The sequence below is a fragment of the Gavia stellata genome, chromosome 6 (assembly GCF_030936135.1).
Source record: "Gavia stellata isolate bGavSte3 chromosome 6, bGavSte3.hap2, whole genome shotgun sequence".
NCBI classification, from domain to species: domain Eukaryota; kingdom Metazoa; phylum Chordata; class Aves; order Gaviiformes; family Gaviidae; genus Gavia; species Gavia stellata.
The window spans coordinates 20,257,024-20,273,491 of NC_082599.1; the positions used below are offsets into that span (position 1 = coordinate 20,257,024).

Genomic DNA, 16,468 nt, shown 5'->3' on the forward strand with positions numbered 1-16,468 from the left:
AGACTCTGAAAACATATTTAACACTGTATTTGAGCATTTGTACTCTGTTAGGAAACTTTCTATAACTGTTTTCAATCAGAATTCTATTTCTAATGTTAGAGAGCAATAACAGAACATTGACAAGTAAATCTTAAGACCATACCTTGCTTTTTCTCTACTGCCTTTTCTTGAAATAGAAGGTGACAAGATAGTCTGGTCATAAGATGAATCTTGTGCCTTTTCCTCTATTGCAAAGACACTGAAATGAAACAGGATATTTTTGCATATTATTTGCAGAGATAGTATTTGTACGTTAAGCTATGAAAATGGAGTTCTGATTTTAAAGGACAGTAAATACATTTATAGGAAGTACATAAGTGGAAGAAATAACATAGCCACTTATAAAACAGATACTAATTTAGGTATCAAAACTGAAGTACGGAATACCAAATGATGGACACAAGAGTAACTGGGGAGTAAGACTGCTGCCAAGGTGCAAAGGCAAGAAGCTGTATCAAAGTCAAAAGAAAGAAAACCTAATACTTAAAGACAACTCTAGGGATCAACAAAGAGCATGGAAGTTTAATTTGTCATAGATATTCTCAGACATTTTATGGTGTCATATACAAGCTTAAAAGGGAAGCTAATGATACTGTAAACCAAATACGTGATGTGTTGACAGAGAAGAAGGTTTTGGACTCACGACATATTGGTAGAGCATTCTTTGATCTGTGAGAGTGTTTACAGGAAATGACTCCCAGTTAAACAAGCCCAATACCAACTTCCTGCATTCAAATCTAAGAAGATTTGTTAGGCTGGCTTCAACTTAAACAGAGAAGAAATAGACACAGGTTCTTTATCAAGCCTGAAAGCTTGATGCTTGGCTTTGTCCTGCCTCTTGGGATGTTGTGCTTAAAATTCCATGCATTTGCCTGTACAAGAAGTCCATCAAATCATAGGTTTCATTGTTGCATGTTGACATTCAGCTAAGATGACATAATTATTACGGCAGATGACAAGCTTTGTTATAACTAATAAAACACCGTGTGTCCCACCATCAGGAAGGGTGCTAAATGAATGAGTCTTAATGGATAAGCTAAAAAAAAGCAACTCAACTGAATAAAGCTTTTCTGTCTAGAGGGAAAAAAGTTATTTTCCAAATTCTTATTTTATAAAATACAAATCTCTTGCCTTCTAGGACATGAAGCACTATGCTGAGATCTCTCTATCTTATAAGTAGTTTGTACTGGAAACAGTGGAAACAATGGAAAAGATGAGCTATTGCAATAAATGTTGGTAGATCAAACATGACTCACTCTTCTCGTGGTTTAGCATTAATGAAGATTATGGCCCGACGGTCAGTAAGCTCCTGCATACTCAGTTCCTCCAAAGATAAAAATTTCACTCCAGGTTTTATCTACAAGAAAATTAGAATGAAAGATAAGGTGTTGTGTTCAGTTAAAGATGAAGAGGAAAAAAAATATTTAAAAGATACCTAAAGAGTAATTTAAAATTCCTAATCTTTAACAGAAGACTTACATAAGAACTTACAAAGCCATTCAGAATATGTGAAATTGGTTTCTTCTTCATTTGCATTTTCTTAATCAATTTTCTTAGAAAAGATTGTTTATAAATAATTTAACTTGTAATTATTGTTACTATGTCATTCCAAACAGTTCTAGAATAAGGAAATGTTCCTGCCTCTGAAGGCTTTTCAATATAGGATAGAATTTTCAAAAGCAAGCAAGTGCTTTAGGAGCAGGTATTTCACTGATTTTCAGTAAGACTGTTATTTCTAATTCATTTGGGCATTTTGAAAAAGTCCTTCTCAGATTTAAACTGAATGCAGCACTAACAAGTGATACATAGTGGAGTCATTTTTTAATATATAAACACTGCTTTGTGAAAGAAAGGGTCACGTCCAAGGTGAAAACATGAACTCTCTCCTTCTTTATATAAAACTAAACATACAAAAAGTCCATAGGTCATTCAGTGTCAGGTTAGTATTAAGTATACTGCAGGGGAAGAGACCAGAAGAACTAAGGTCTGAGAAAGGATCTGGAAAGGAACTAGGAGCTGCACAGCTTACATAGGATTGGGAAGAAGATCGCAACTGGGGCAATAGCATGAAGACGATGAGATTTCATCCATGAAGAAAGATAATGAAAAGAAATTAGTATAAAAGCTGGGAAACTTCAGGACAAGAAAACAAAGGATTTTACGTAGCCAGATTCTGGCTTTTGCTATAGTACTCTTACTTTTTCTAAATCAAGAAGAAAATTTTACTCTAAGTAGAGTAATTTATTTAAAGTAGCTTACCTGACCACAATCATAGAATCCATCAGTAATGATGTTACTTGATGATAAATATCCCATCCGGCTGTACTTTTGGGAAAGATTGTTATCAAGTAGCTTTTCCACAGCAGCTTCACTAAAGTTATTTTTGCGCCCTGTTGATAGATTAATTTCTTCTAGGATGTCTAAAGCACTGTTAAGCACAATACAAAGGCTAAATCATTATTAAATACAAATTAATTGTTATCATACAATTCAGAGTTAGTTTTCAGCATTGCCAAGGCCAAGACAGATTCATTTCTAAGTGCTAGCCTGGTGCCCCCTGGGCCAACAAGGAGCTGGCTGTGCAGCACGGAATTCTTTCTTTAGGGGAGGAAAATGCCTTGCAGTGCTTAAAACCAAAAAGCAATTCCTTTAGGCAGTTAAACAGTTACATAAAGAAATGCTGACAGGATGCCACAACCTTTTATCAGAAGGATATTAGGTACCACAGAGAACTTGATAAAAAGGAGGATGTAAAAGCAGAGTAAAAGGAATAATGTTCAGAGCTGACCAGATGATACAGTTTGGAGAATCTCTCTCTCTCCAACTTGCAATGCAAGTTGCAGATTCCATTACGCAATGTGTGAATCCTTCTGGTTTAGGACTGTTACTGTGTTTGAGGAGGCATAGTTGGCAGAGATTTGCAAAACATGGATGAGCATGGAAACACAAGCGCTTGCGTCAGCATCACCAGGTGCAGGATTTCTGCAGCATGGAGGTAGAAACAAATAGTCATGTGGGGACAGGGGAGGACAGGAATTCATTCCTTAAGCTGGTTTTGGTGCTGAAACCCACATACTGATACGTTCTGACCTGAGAAACTTAGGAAAAGGTCACTAAGAAGAAAAAGGAAGCTGAATCAGGAGAACATAACATACTGCAGTTTTGGAACTGTTTAGGAATGAAAACAACGGGAAAAAAGATGGAGATATATTCATATGTGTGTGTGTATGTGTATATTCAAGTTTGTATCTGTGTGTGTCTTTACACACATGCAGACATTCTTTGCATCCCAAGGAATCAATTTTATATATATATAATGAATTCCACGTTTAGACTGCCCATTTCTGTCTGTGAACTACACAGGGAGCCTCAGCTGTGGACATTTACAACGTAGACTTCTGAAGGTACATCAGATGGATTCCAGAGAACAAGTTTTTCAGGCAAGGCAAATGACAACCTTCTCTTTTAGAAGAGAGCAATGGGAGAAAATAGTGGAACAGCAGAACAGAATATTTGTCACACAGGATACTGCAACAAAGTCAGGTAAACAGCAAGTAATGCAGGGAAGAATTTTAAAGGGGAAAATGAGTAATAAAAGCCTAATGAGTACAGCAGTGTCGAAGGCAGATGACATTACAGGCACAATGGCACATTATCCTCACGTGGAGGAAAGACAAATACAGCTGCACCAAAAATTCTGTGAAGACCCAAAAGCCAAAAAAGGAGTCATACAGAAATGGAAACACTGACACTTCCAACAAGGAAGAAAAAGTAAGGGAAAAAACCCAGAAGACCCGCAAGCAAAGTGAGATACAACTATTCAGGGACTGAAACGAAAATAAATATTTCATATGCTGCAAGTCAGAGAGGAAAATGTAGGCCTATTACTCAATGTGGGAAGAAAACTTGTAACAGATGGCACAGAAAAGACTGAAGTGTCTGATGCCTTTTTTTGCTTCAGTTTGCATAAAAAGGTTGCAAGCAGATGCCTGGCAGTAATATTAACAAGGAGGTGGAAACAGTAGGCTAAACATGTCTAGAATAAGTTTGAAGATACAAAGTTATCAGTGCCTGAGGAGACTTACCTCATACTACTCTATGAATTGGCAAAAGCAACCTCTGAACTATTTCTAATTATATTTGAAAATTCAGGGAGGACAGGCTAGGTGCCAGGAGAGTGGAGAAGGCAAAGATAGTATCTAGATTTGAAAAAAGAAGAACAAGGAAATAGTAGAGATCATTCAGCCAAATTTCAGTGTCCATATTGAATTATTAAACAATCAGTTTGCAAGCAACAAGAGATAAGATGGTAAGAAATAGCCATTATGTATTTGTCAAGAATAAATTGTGTAAAGCCAATCTAATCCTTTCTGTAATAGGGTAACTGACTTAATGTACAGGCAGAAGAAGTAGATGTGAGATACAAGTTGACTTTGAGATATGTTTTGACTTTAATAAGTCTTTTCACATATTCCTATTTGAATACTCATGAGAAAGTGAGAGAAATACGATCTACATGAAAATAACATGAAGTAGTGTCTGACTGGTTGAAAAACTATGCTTAATGTATTATCAATAATATGCTGTCAAACTGGAAGGACACATAAATTAGAGTCCTACTCCAATACTGTCACAAAGAAGGGATTAAATAAGAACAGTGCTATATACAAGATATAGAAAGTAATTACTGAGCTTTATTTGGTGGTGGTATGACCTCAGGTGAAGTACCTCATCCAGGCTAGGAGAAGGCACTTCAAAACAGCATAAATAAATGAGAGAAATATAGAGATGTGTGACAAAATGACACAAGATTTCAAAACAAAAAGAAGTTTAACATTTTTACTTTGTCATGAAAAGGAAACAGAGAGGGACATGGAACATGAGAAAATTCAATAAGTTAAACTCAAATTAGTATAAAAAGGTGGTTATTCAATCCCACGGAAAGTAGGACAACATGTAGTTGAATTGATTTGCTGTAAGGGATATTTAGAACTCAGAAACCCCTTCTAATTGTAAGGATACTTCAGCACTGGAACAGGCTACCTTGGGAAGTTGTGAAACCCCCTCAGAATTGGTATTTACACTTAACAAGCAAAAATATGTCAGTGTACCTGATTCAGTCTTACAGTGGGAAGATGGATAACATCACCTTTGAGGTCTCCTCCAGACCTAAATTTCTGAGACTCTCACTCTGCAGAATCCCCTCATAGATGGATTTTAAGTATCTGTGCAGTAATCAGAGAAGTGTCCAGCAGAGGGAGCAGGGCAATTACGTATATTTTAATTTAACAATAACTAAAAGGGTCACCCCGTATAAGGAGCCCTGTGCCATAATTCTTATAACCTAAACCAGCTTTTGTAATTCAGATATTAATATATGGAGCTTGGAATTTCTAAGGAGGAATAAAATAGAGTCTCTTTAATGTGACACTTCAGCACACCTGCAGTTAGCTAGAGTTTGTAAACCAAATTTAGCCTGTGTGTAATAAGTACAATTTCTGTATATTGAACTCAGCCTGAAACCTTAATTTCAGCTGCATATGTATGGGGCACTGTAGTCCCTAATTTGACTGATATAAGCACATCTTTAATATAAAGCCCAATTCAGTCACAGAAACAATAAACGTTTTTATCATTCCAGACAGTTCTCTCTTCAGGCTTGCATTTTTTCTTAAGACTTCTGTTACTTAAAATCAATACCATTGCATCTGTAACATCTGTGGTGCAAAAGTAGTTTCTGCTTACCAGAAAGTATAGCTTAACTTTGTTATTCTGCTATAAATATGTAAAGAAGAATTTAATAGAGTCCTCTCATCAAAACCTTCCCTCTGCCCCTTGATACTATTTCGACTCACCCCAGCCGGCATAGTTCAACAGCAGTTAGTTCATCACTTGCACAGACCATAACAGCCCAACAGACATTTCTTCTGACTTCTTCATTCTTAGAATGCAGCAATTCAACAAGCGGTCCCAGTCCACCTGCATTTCTTAACTATTAAAAAAAAATAAAAAATTAAAACCTTGCCACTTACATATTTCATCTGTCGCAGCGAGAAGAGCCTGTGAAATTCACCTTCCAAAACATTCAAGCCTTGTAGACAAGGTATGCTGGGTTGGTAGAAAGGCTGTTTATGGGGATTCTCTGCTTCTGTGAACCCTGCACAGCTGGAGCTGAAGCGCGCTTCAGAGTGGTTCAAGGCACACATGCCTTCTGGCTCTGGCTTGCTTTTCAGTTATTAGCTTGTGGTGTGGAAAAGGAAGAGACTGTGCAACCCAACACTGCCACAGAGAGCTACACAGCTTTTTCTGCGTTCTGTTGCCTCCTAGCAACTAATTTACATCACAATATATTTGAATTTGTATTGTATTGTATGTATGACAATTTTATTAACATGCTATTCTCTTGTGTGCTACAGTATCTTTCCTACACACATTGAAGGAAATACTGCTCATTTGAATTTCTGAAGAGAAAGACATTTTAAGGTTACTGAAAGAGGTAGATTAATTATCTATGCCCCTTATTCATGTCCTAACAGCCTTGACCCATAAGAAAACCCCAGCTTATGATCTCTGAATGCACATAGCATCATCCTTAATCCTTATTTATGAAAAGAAAATAGTATGACCATTGATAAACAGCAAAAAAGTTCAACTTGCTGGATGACACTGATCAAGGGATTAATTACATTTTGAGTTTTGTCTGAATTACATTTACTCCATGCACATCCAGTATCTTATTAAATCAAGGTCAGACATTGCTGTTCAGGCTTTGAAAGTGGGCAACAGAACAACACTGAGGGAGAGTAAAGAGGACAGAACTTCTCATCTTCAAAGTTCAGCCGACAGTTGCAGCTGAAAGAAACCTTAATGTTTAATGCTCATAAACACAGGGATTAAGATATAGCCCTGGTTAAAGCTAATTGAAGCCACTGGAAAGCTGTAAAACATTAATTTGGTGCAAGCAAATACACCAGTAAAAATACAAACTAAAGAAAACCCTTTCCAAGTTCTCATGACAAACTCAGCTAAATTCAGCTGAACAAGCCTATGATGAAAGTGAAAAATTAGTTACTATCTAGCCTGGGACTTTTAGGACAGACACAAAATACAAAGATTCTGGGTAAGTGTAACACCAACCTCAGGATCTAGAAACATTATAAATAACCACAACATCGAAGAGTAGTTTTACCTCAGTTCTTGCATCAGCATCACAACCAAACGCAGCCACAGCGAATGCTGCTTTGCTTTGCACTTGGCTGTTGGTTGAGCGCAATAGTTCTGCAAGGGCACTCATAATACCACAGCTCTGGATTTTTACGCGGAATGGCTCTTGCATGGCCAGATTTGTTAGCACTGCAGCAGCATTAGCAATGGCTCCATCTCTCTGAGCGTTCAAGGTATTTACTAATGGCTCAATTCCTTCAGCCTCAGCAACAGCACTAGCAAAATGAAGGAGGAAAAAAAAAATCTTTGTTATTTTAGGACCATTTTTTCTTCTTAGTGTGCTCCATTTACCAACTAAATTAGTATTACATTTCAAGGTTTTATTTTTATATATATATATGTCATTTATATATGACCTACGGTGTGAAGGTCAAGAGACACAACCTAAGCAGACAAACCAAGCCACAGACTTCTGGATTCTCTAAATTATTATGACATGGATTCTTTCTGAGGTTTTGAACAAGTGAATTAAATCTTGCATCTTTTCAAAGATGCAGAATTTCTGTATTTTTAGTTCCAGGCAAATGCCTCTGCAGACTCTTATCACCTCTCCCTATAATCATTCTAGCACTACTTCTAATGAGGATTGTAGTGCACGGATTATATCATGTTGTTGTTCTTTGTGCTGTCTCTGTAAATTTCTGTGATCAGATAGCTAGGTGACAATAAACATAGTACACCAATTTTCTGCCGTTCTTACAGAGTAGGTGTACACGGTGCAGTTCAGCGTAATGTAGAAATTATTGAGCTGGCTTTATACAAGCTGATTTAGACAGCAGGATTACAACAGCCACATCAGCACAGAGTTCAGGGCTGGCTGTGACTGTGGTTCCACATCAACTAGTCCATCAGCAGCAGATCCAGTTTAAATATTCCCTCTGCTCCAAGATGATATTGCAGCTGTGGCTGAAGAGTGCTGCCCCTCAGCAGTGCTGGGACAAATGCTGGTGTGGCCAAGTTCTAAGCTAGACATGCAAAACAACCTGTTTGCAAATAAAATTGGGGAAGATTGTTGGGATTTTTTTTAAGGATCGTTTCATAGACTTAGGTTAGAGAACAGCCAAGAAAAAAAAACAGTTGAAGAAGCACTACTAAGGAAATAGCAGCTTCAGGCCAGAGACAGCAGAAGGTGCAGGCAGCCCCACTATTAGAAGACAAATTTGCAAATGACTTAAATTTGATGTGCTGCAAAACTAATAGTCACATGGGCCTACATCTCAGTCACAGCAGAAGGAACTGACCTATGAGCACTTCATCTTAACACTGCTATTCTGCTTCACCACTCACTCACTTTTTAAAAGAAAAAAAAGTCAACTTCATATTTAATATCTGGGGTAAAAAATACATTTGAAAGCAGCTGGTGACATGGTTTATAATGACAGTAAACTCTTGACTACCACTGATGCAGACCTTGAAGAGAGAACCTGGCCTGGCTGAGGGGAAACTACCATGCTCTAACAAATCCGAAAAGGCATACGTTTCTGGGTTACCAACTCATTATGTATTCTATGGTTTCTTTGCCATAGGTGAAAGACACTACTGACACAAATGTAGTTTACATTCTTCAAATGCCACAAGATATTCCATAACTTAAGATTTTTGTTGACCTTCTTGCCAAAACTTTGCTTTCAGCTAAACAAAAGGAACTTATTTCTTTGTCTAGATTATCTTACGTTCGTTTCAGTGGTATGTTATACAATGTCATTATAAACCAGCACACTATAAAAATTCAACTGTCTTCCTTCTGAGTTTGTATATAAAATTTGATCAAATGATTTGAGGCATATGTCCAATTTACTATCTGCTCTTAGTAATTTTACATTGGGCTCATCTGTTTGTTAAACAAAAGTTGGCAATATTGTTAGCAATGGAAATGCGCAGATGGCAATTTGAATTTTCCTTGCAACTGCTTTTTATACCCTCTTTTAGTATATTTTGTCTATATCAAAAACATAACAAACTCTCCCACCTCTATACAAGCATATCTAAGCATTTCAACAACAGAATAGTGTACATTTTTTTGTAAGTTTTGCTACATTTCTGTCAACACATTAATAAGAGAAATCTGGATGCAAAAATCTTACGTTTACTGTAACAGCGTCTTACCAAAATCTAACTAACCTTTTGGTAACTTTCACAGTTACAAAATAAACACAAACTTAGAAGTATTACATATACAAGAAACAGTTATGCTATCAAAGACTGTCAAGGCATTGATAAAAACAAAAAAACCTCAGGAATGCTGACAGTCACACTCTTACGCAAACAGGATAGAAAGCAGAATACATGCCAATCTGTGCCATATATCCCACTACATGGCGAACATGACGCAGATCTTACTGTGAACTCATCTCAGCGCAAGTATCTCCAAACCAGATTTTCAGAGAGGGGGATGCAGATACTCCTGAGCATACCTGGAATGAATCAGCAGAGGCTAACAGGGTTTGTTAGTCTGATCTCTGCCTCAGCTACAAGGTGATGGCAGTTCACAGGTAGTGCTAGAGCATAGGTGTAAGGAAGGCTGGCAGGCAGGCAGTAGTTCCCAGTTTGGAAAACCAGGGAAAAGGCAGCAATCCAGGGATTGAAGGTGAGTAGGGTTATTAGCTTGGGTGCAGCACAAAGGTATAGGGCCAATTATGTTGGCTAATTAGTCCTCCTGGAGCACCAGTAACTTTAATGCAAGCACTTCAGTCTCTGTTCAGAAGTGAATCCCACATTTTCAGATGTCATGCACTGCACTCCTCAGACTGTCTTCAGTTAGCTGGATTTCCCCTTATCTGGGTATCCTCCATCACCTTCCCTTCTTGACCAGATAAAGAAGAGCTGGAAATGTTTTGTTTGTTTGTTTTTGGTGGTTTTTTTTTTTTTTTTTTGTTTTGGTTGGGTTTTTTTGTTTGGTGGTTTGGGGTTTTTTTTGTTGTTGGTGGGTTATTTTTTTTTTTTTACTTAGGTAAGGCCACTGTATTTCTAGGTTCTCTGGTTAATACTGTCTTCTCTTCCCCATGAAAATTTTATCTAGATTTCCAGCTTCAGGAGTGCTGTAGCTCTATCCAGGCTGCTGTATTTGAAGAAATCCTGGACACGTTGATTGCACATGTAAGGATCAGCTATACAACACATGTATCACAGGTTTACCGGAAAACATCACATTCATAGCATGTGTAACAATGACATGACATACCTGCTGGTAAAATGTGGGAGAGACTCACCATACATGCACACAGCCATGCACGGTAAGCCATGTCCATAAGCTATCAGATTTACAGCATTACACAGTATATACACACATACCTTATCCAGGAAAAAAAACCCCAACAAAAATCAAACACTTTTTCCTGTACAATGGTTACACAGAGATTCCAGGATTTATGGGACAGATGCACTACTCATGAAATGCATCACTGAATCTCACAGGTGTAGTGTATCCAATACTTCTGCAGTAAGTATAGGACTTACTATTCCTATACTACACCCAGTAACATATGTATTCTCCCATAGGAATCCTAATAAACATATAGTCCCTAACAGACTGATTCCAGGATGATACATGGAACTGAATGACGTAGCCAATCACATTATAAGAAGATTTACTATAATTTCCATAAAGACAGCAAGTACACAAGTACTTAACAAAAGAGCAAGGTGTCAGCCCCTCATGTGTTCAGAGCTGACCTCAGTGAGGTACAGAGCACAGCCAATTTTCTCAAGTGCCACTCAACTTCAAAAAGGTTGAGAACCACTGATTTAGAAGATCATACATATTTATTTCAATCCTGCATTCTACTTCTGCACAGATTCATTTTGAATCACACTTTCATGAGTACAGTTTAATCAAGTAGCACAATGGATCACAAGGCAAAAAGAATTCATGTCAGAAGTGACAACAGCAGGTAATGAGAGTTGAAGGTAACCAATACCTTTGAGAATAAGGTTTTAAGAGGGCGTGAACACCCAATGGCAATGCTGAATCCTGGTAACAGAGATGCGTACAGAAGAGGTTATGAGGGAAGAAGGAAGAATGGGGAATCCATAGTTCAACTCACTCCTAACCCCATAGCCCTCTGGAGAACACAGAAATAGTGCTGTCACCTGGGCCATGGAGTGCCAGCTGCTAAAGAGACAGCAGTGCCTGACCTCAGAAGGGAGCTGAAAGAATGAATATGCTTAAGTTTTTAAGGTGCTGAAATACTACAACATGAAGATCTAAGTATGGAGGTCCTCATTCCCTTCCATCGTGGGCAGAGATATGCACTATATAGTTTTATTATTACAAGGAAACAAAAGTCAGAGGAAGAAGCTTTTACCAGCACTGTCTTTGCCTAATGTAGATCAGCACTAGCCTCTCTCCCTGCCTCCAGAACACCTTCTACTTCAGGCACATCCTACTGAGATGGTGCACTTTATCAGTGCTCTCGCTACAGGACTACATCCTCAAGGAAGAAGGGAGCCTTGGTTTAGTTGAAAAAAAGTATACACTTTTTGATGTGGAAAAGGAGTAAATTATATAAATTCACAGCTTTTTTCCTCCATGTTGTGTAAAGATTCAAAATACATCAACTTCCCTAATCATGGAAAGAAAAGATTAGGGAAACGGAAAGAAAACAATAACAAGGGGGGAAAAAAGAGGATGTTGCATTTGCAATTTTTTTTGAAAAATGGAAGCTGACTATCTGAATTACAAACAAACAAGGAAAACCAGACAAAGGTGTAAAAATTACAGAGCTCAAATTAAAGTTAAAATAATTCAAATGCTATGATTTATAAGCACATGGTTATGATCATTAGAATGCCTAACCTAACAGGGCTAGGCATTTACCTTAACCAGGGTATACACAATTCAGGTACCCTAACGACCTTAACCATGCCCTGTAATGAAACAGTAAAATTCTGATTACAATTGCATTCAAATTAGTGTATTCACGAACAGCTAAAATATTTTTCTCATGTGTCACTGGAAAGGCAAATATTAAAAGGTCAGATAATAAATACTTAATTTAATAATTTTAAATATACATTGCAACAACTTACTAAAAGATTTTATTGAAAATTATTTAAAATGTCACTCAAGACTCAAAGAATAAATGCTGAGAGTTTGAGAAAAACAAATGTTTTCTTTACTGTTTTTACTGCAGAAATAAATTAAAAGTTGACAATAAAATCATTACCAAAAGTTTCACTTTTTAAACAGTTACTTTGGAGCTGCATGTGAATTTCACTGAACTGAATATTTTGTTGCTTTAGTTGTCTGGAGTGCAGTAGGAAAGCTCAGACATTGGTATAGTGTTGTGAAAACAATCATCAGTAAAAACTGGACCAAAACTCTGTGGGTTTTTTAATTTTATTTTTAGGACTGTAAGCTCTCTAGGGCAAGAACCACCTCTTTGTTAGCATCACATCAAGCATAATAGGTCTGGTCCCTGACCAAGCCTCCTAGCCATGGCAAAAAAGATAACAGATTATTTACTTAGTGCATAGGGAATGGTCCAGCTAGCTTTTCCTCCTGAAGAGAAGGCCTAGCCTAATGGAGAAAGCAACTATCAGCGTTCGAAGAGCTGTCAGAAACCACTGAGACTGCCCCCAAACCCCTAACCTAAGCAACCTCCCATGGAGCAGAGACAGAGGGGAAGGGCAGTGGTGCAGCTTTACACTACTGTTTACTCTGGATTGTGCTTGATTTACACTAGTGAGACTGACGCTTCATAAAAATGGTAATGTATGTTTGGTTTTGCTTCTTCCATCACAACTGAACAGAAAATGGTTTATATTAAATTATATTTTTATTCACTTCTATGCTGTTTACTTCCCTCCTTCTGACTGAGGATATAACACAATTTCTGCTCAGAAAAAAATCAAATTTTTTCTCCTCACAAAGGCCATTGGACTCCTTATGGTCTTCATTTTCCAAATGCATTTGCAACTGCATGTTTAATTTCTGTGCAAAATTACTGTGATTGTCTGTGAGGTGCTTAGCTAGCCATTTATGCCTGTGCATATCTCATTTTCATACATAATTGCATGTAAATTATGCATAAGAATTATGCATCTAATTACACACACATTTTTTAAAATCAACTCTATCTGTGTTAAATCGCATGACTTCTTTTTCACACAAGGCATTTTTGATCCAGCTTTATTACATAATTTCTGACTGAGAAAGAATATCATAACCAGAAGTTTGAAAAACCTCAAGAAATATCTTCCTCTTCATCCCTTAAATGTATTAGTATTCTTCATTTGTCTTTTTATGCCATCAGAATAAACACGTCTTCTGCATTTACCAAAAATTGCACTTTACAATTTGATTATTTTCAAAAGCAATTGACTGTTGTATATAGTCACTTGTATTTTATTTAAAGAGTAATACTACTTCAGTTTTTTTCGCTATACAAGGGAAATTAATGTCAGTATGTTTATTCTGAGTAAGGGAATCTAGCACAAGATACTCTGATCTACATTTTGGGCCCCCTTTGTGCTACAATAAAAATATTGATGATATCAACAAACCATATTAATTTTTCATTTCAGGAACTGAACCCTCTATTCCTATTTTTTAATGACAAATACCTTGTTAAACATCAACAAACCCGAAACTCAATAAACCTCATGGTCTGGAAGCAATAAAACCTTAAACTGTCTGGGTTAGCAAAGACTGTAATACCTGACTCTCATTTAGCAATACACAGAGATCTGCTAATGCCTGTCATTGAACTCATCTGACAAAGTTACACAGATCTCAGTTCTAAAACTGTAGTATACCTAATTTAAAATATTACAGGGGCATTGGTAATCAACTATCAATTCATGATATCTGAGCCTTTCAGTTATAATATTATTTGCAACCTTTATTAAAAATTTCTGACACTTCCACTATTATGAGAAAGGCTTGAAATTCAGCAATAGAAACCCTTTTTGCCCCTTAAAGATCCCATGTAGCTTCAGCCAAGGATAAGCTAATGAAAAAGACACTATCCCACTCTCTCTTTTTTCTGATCCAAGAAGCAGTGCATGCAAAAATCAATCAGCACAAATGTTGAGAGTCTGGAATCCACATTATTACAAAAGTAAAATAACAGGGAACATTCAGGAGTTGCCAGAGCAGCCTTCATGGAGGTGTAAGGGAAGGAAAGAAAAAGCCAAAGCAGGGTCCTCACAACAACTCAACTGAACACAGGGACTGAAGAGACAGTGGCTCTTCTTCATCTTTGGAAGTACCAGCTGAGGAAGGACAAAAAAAGCTGTGCCAAGTCAGTCTCTCTACACATAGTTCTTGGACTGTGAAATTTGACCCCATCTTTCACTTCTGGATAAATCTTTTCTGGACAACTGTGAACTTATCTCAAATGGCAGCAATCTGTTTTGCCTTGCTCAAGCTCTTATGATGATTCAGTGGAGAAACTTATGTTTTTAGTTTTATCTCTTAAAATTAAATCTCTAAGAAAGTACACATATACTACTATGTTAAGATAAAATTACTGAGGTTGCAAGTCAAAAGGTTTAAAGTTACTTGTGAAAGCTTATTTTTACCCCTTTGTGTGTATCACAGTCCAATTAGACAACAAGCCATAGTCAATGCACAGGTTAAATTCACAGCAGGACAGAATTAAGTTTGCATGACCAGTCATAAACCTGCAATTCCCTTATATACATTTAAAATAAATAACTTCACACTACACTGAAGTAAGTTAAAAACATATACTTAAATAATTTGCATTTAATTTAGAAATATACTACAAAGAAAATGTGGATGTAAAAGCACTAATACATTTGTCTGAAATTTACTCAAATGTAAAATAATTTCATAATAATTCATAAAAAGTATAATTAATCTCAGTGCATATCACTGAATACACACTGATACACACTCAGGAGAAGTCATTGTGCTTGTGCCACTACATAAAACACAGTTTTCTCTCCCAGGGTTAGGAGTCTCCATCCAGGCAGAAGAAAGTTTCACCTGATCCCACAGAAATCTACCATGGGAAGTTATAGGTGACAACATACATGCTCTGAGTGAAATTCCAGCCTTCCACAGCTAAGATAAACAGTGATCATACTGCAAGACTTTGAAGGTAGGAGAGTACAAAAGATTTTGCTATATCTATAAGGGGTAGAACTTCTATATAGTTACCATTATCCCAATTTAGAAGTGTTCTGTTTTCTGTCTGAAACTATTTTGGATATACTTAGCTTCTCATACACTTTAGGATGCTGTGACATGAGATTTGCGTTAGATAGAGACGAATGCTCTGTATTGGTCTCTGTCTTCAATATAACCCCCGATAGGCAACAGAGTTTAAAAACAAACAAACAGGAAAATGCATAACAAATATTTTTGTGAAAGAGCAGCTGTACTGGGAACAAAATGCAGTTACAGTGTCTGAGTCCATAGAGGGACTTTTCCATATAGCCACACCTTCACAAATCTAAGAGAGAAAACGAACAGCTGGCTGAGCAAAATATTTTGCACGTGCCAGCAGGGCATGATTTAGGGTACTGTCCATGGGTTGCATATCAGTCATCTGAGGTGATGCTAAAGTCATAGTGGAAACCTATTTCTGAATGACACCCGAGCATTAGGCCTTGATTCAAGCTCTTCTGCCAAGGGAGAAATTTACCATAAAACATTTTGCAGTTTTCAATGGAAGTCAATATGTAACTTGTAAGGAAAAGCTTGTGAGGTCTTGGGTAATGACCATGCTGTCTTTTTTCTTTAGAAAGCACCCATCACACTATGGATATACAGTAAGAGAAAGTCAAAACAGGAATCTGTTCATGGCACGAGTTAACTGTTTGTATTTGCATAGGGCTCAGCAGAATGTGTGCTAATGTAAAAAATAACAACACAAACCATAAAACGCAACAAAATCCCTTTACGTTGCAGCACAGTAGCTCAAAAATATAATTCTGTCACTAGGGGTCAGTATTAAAACATATTACCTTTACACAATACAGCTAGTGGCATTCTATTGTTGATTCCCTCCTTCAGAAACACAAATTTATGTTATAAAGAAGAACTATAAACCATAAAAAAAGACAAAACCTATACTATGGATTATTACCTATTTCTGTTCTTAAATGTTGCTCTCATGTACTAGAAATTTTTGTTCCTGTTCTCCTAAATTAACACACATATTCATGCAAATGTATTATCTTACGTAATACCAACGCTTCAATATTGATCCATTTATGTGAATTAGGTTCCATC

At 37.0% G+C, this 16,468-nt stretch overlaps 1 protein-coding gene across 3 annotated transcripts in view; it reads right to left on the minus strand.

The window, feature by feature from the left end:
- ARMC3 (armadillo repeat containing 3) overlaps positions 1 to 16,468 on the minus strand; it is a 50,734-nt gene that overhangs the window by 11,057 nt on the left and 23,209 nt on the right. For all 3 annotated transcript variants that reach the window (XM_059818894.1, XM_009818936.2, XM_009818935.2), the window contains exons 10-14: positions 7,229 to 7,478; positions 5,895 to 6,031; positions 2,299 to 2,467; positions 1,296 to 1,396; positions 143 to 238 (exon numbers count right to left, since the gene is read on the minus strand). In XM_059818894.1, the coding sequence (XP_059674877.1) occupies positions 143 to 238; positions 1,296 to 1,396; positions 2,299 to 2,467; positions 5,895 to 6,031; positions 7,229 to 7,478 (753 nt within the window). The remainder of the gene's footprint in view (positions 1 to 142; positions 239 to 1,295; positions 1,397 to 2,298; positions 2,468 to 5,894; positions 6,032 to 7,228; positions 7,479 to 16,468) is intronic.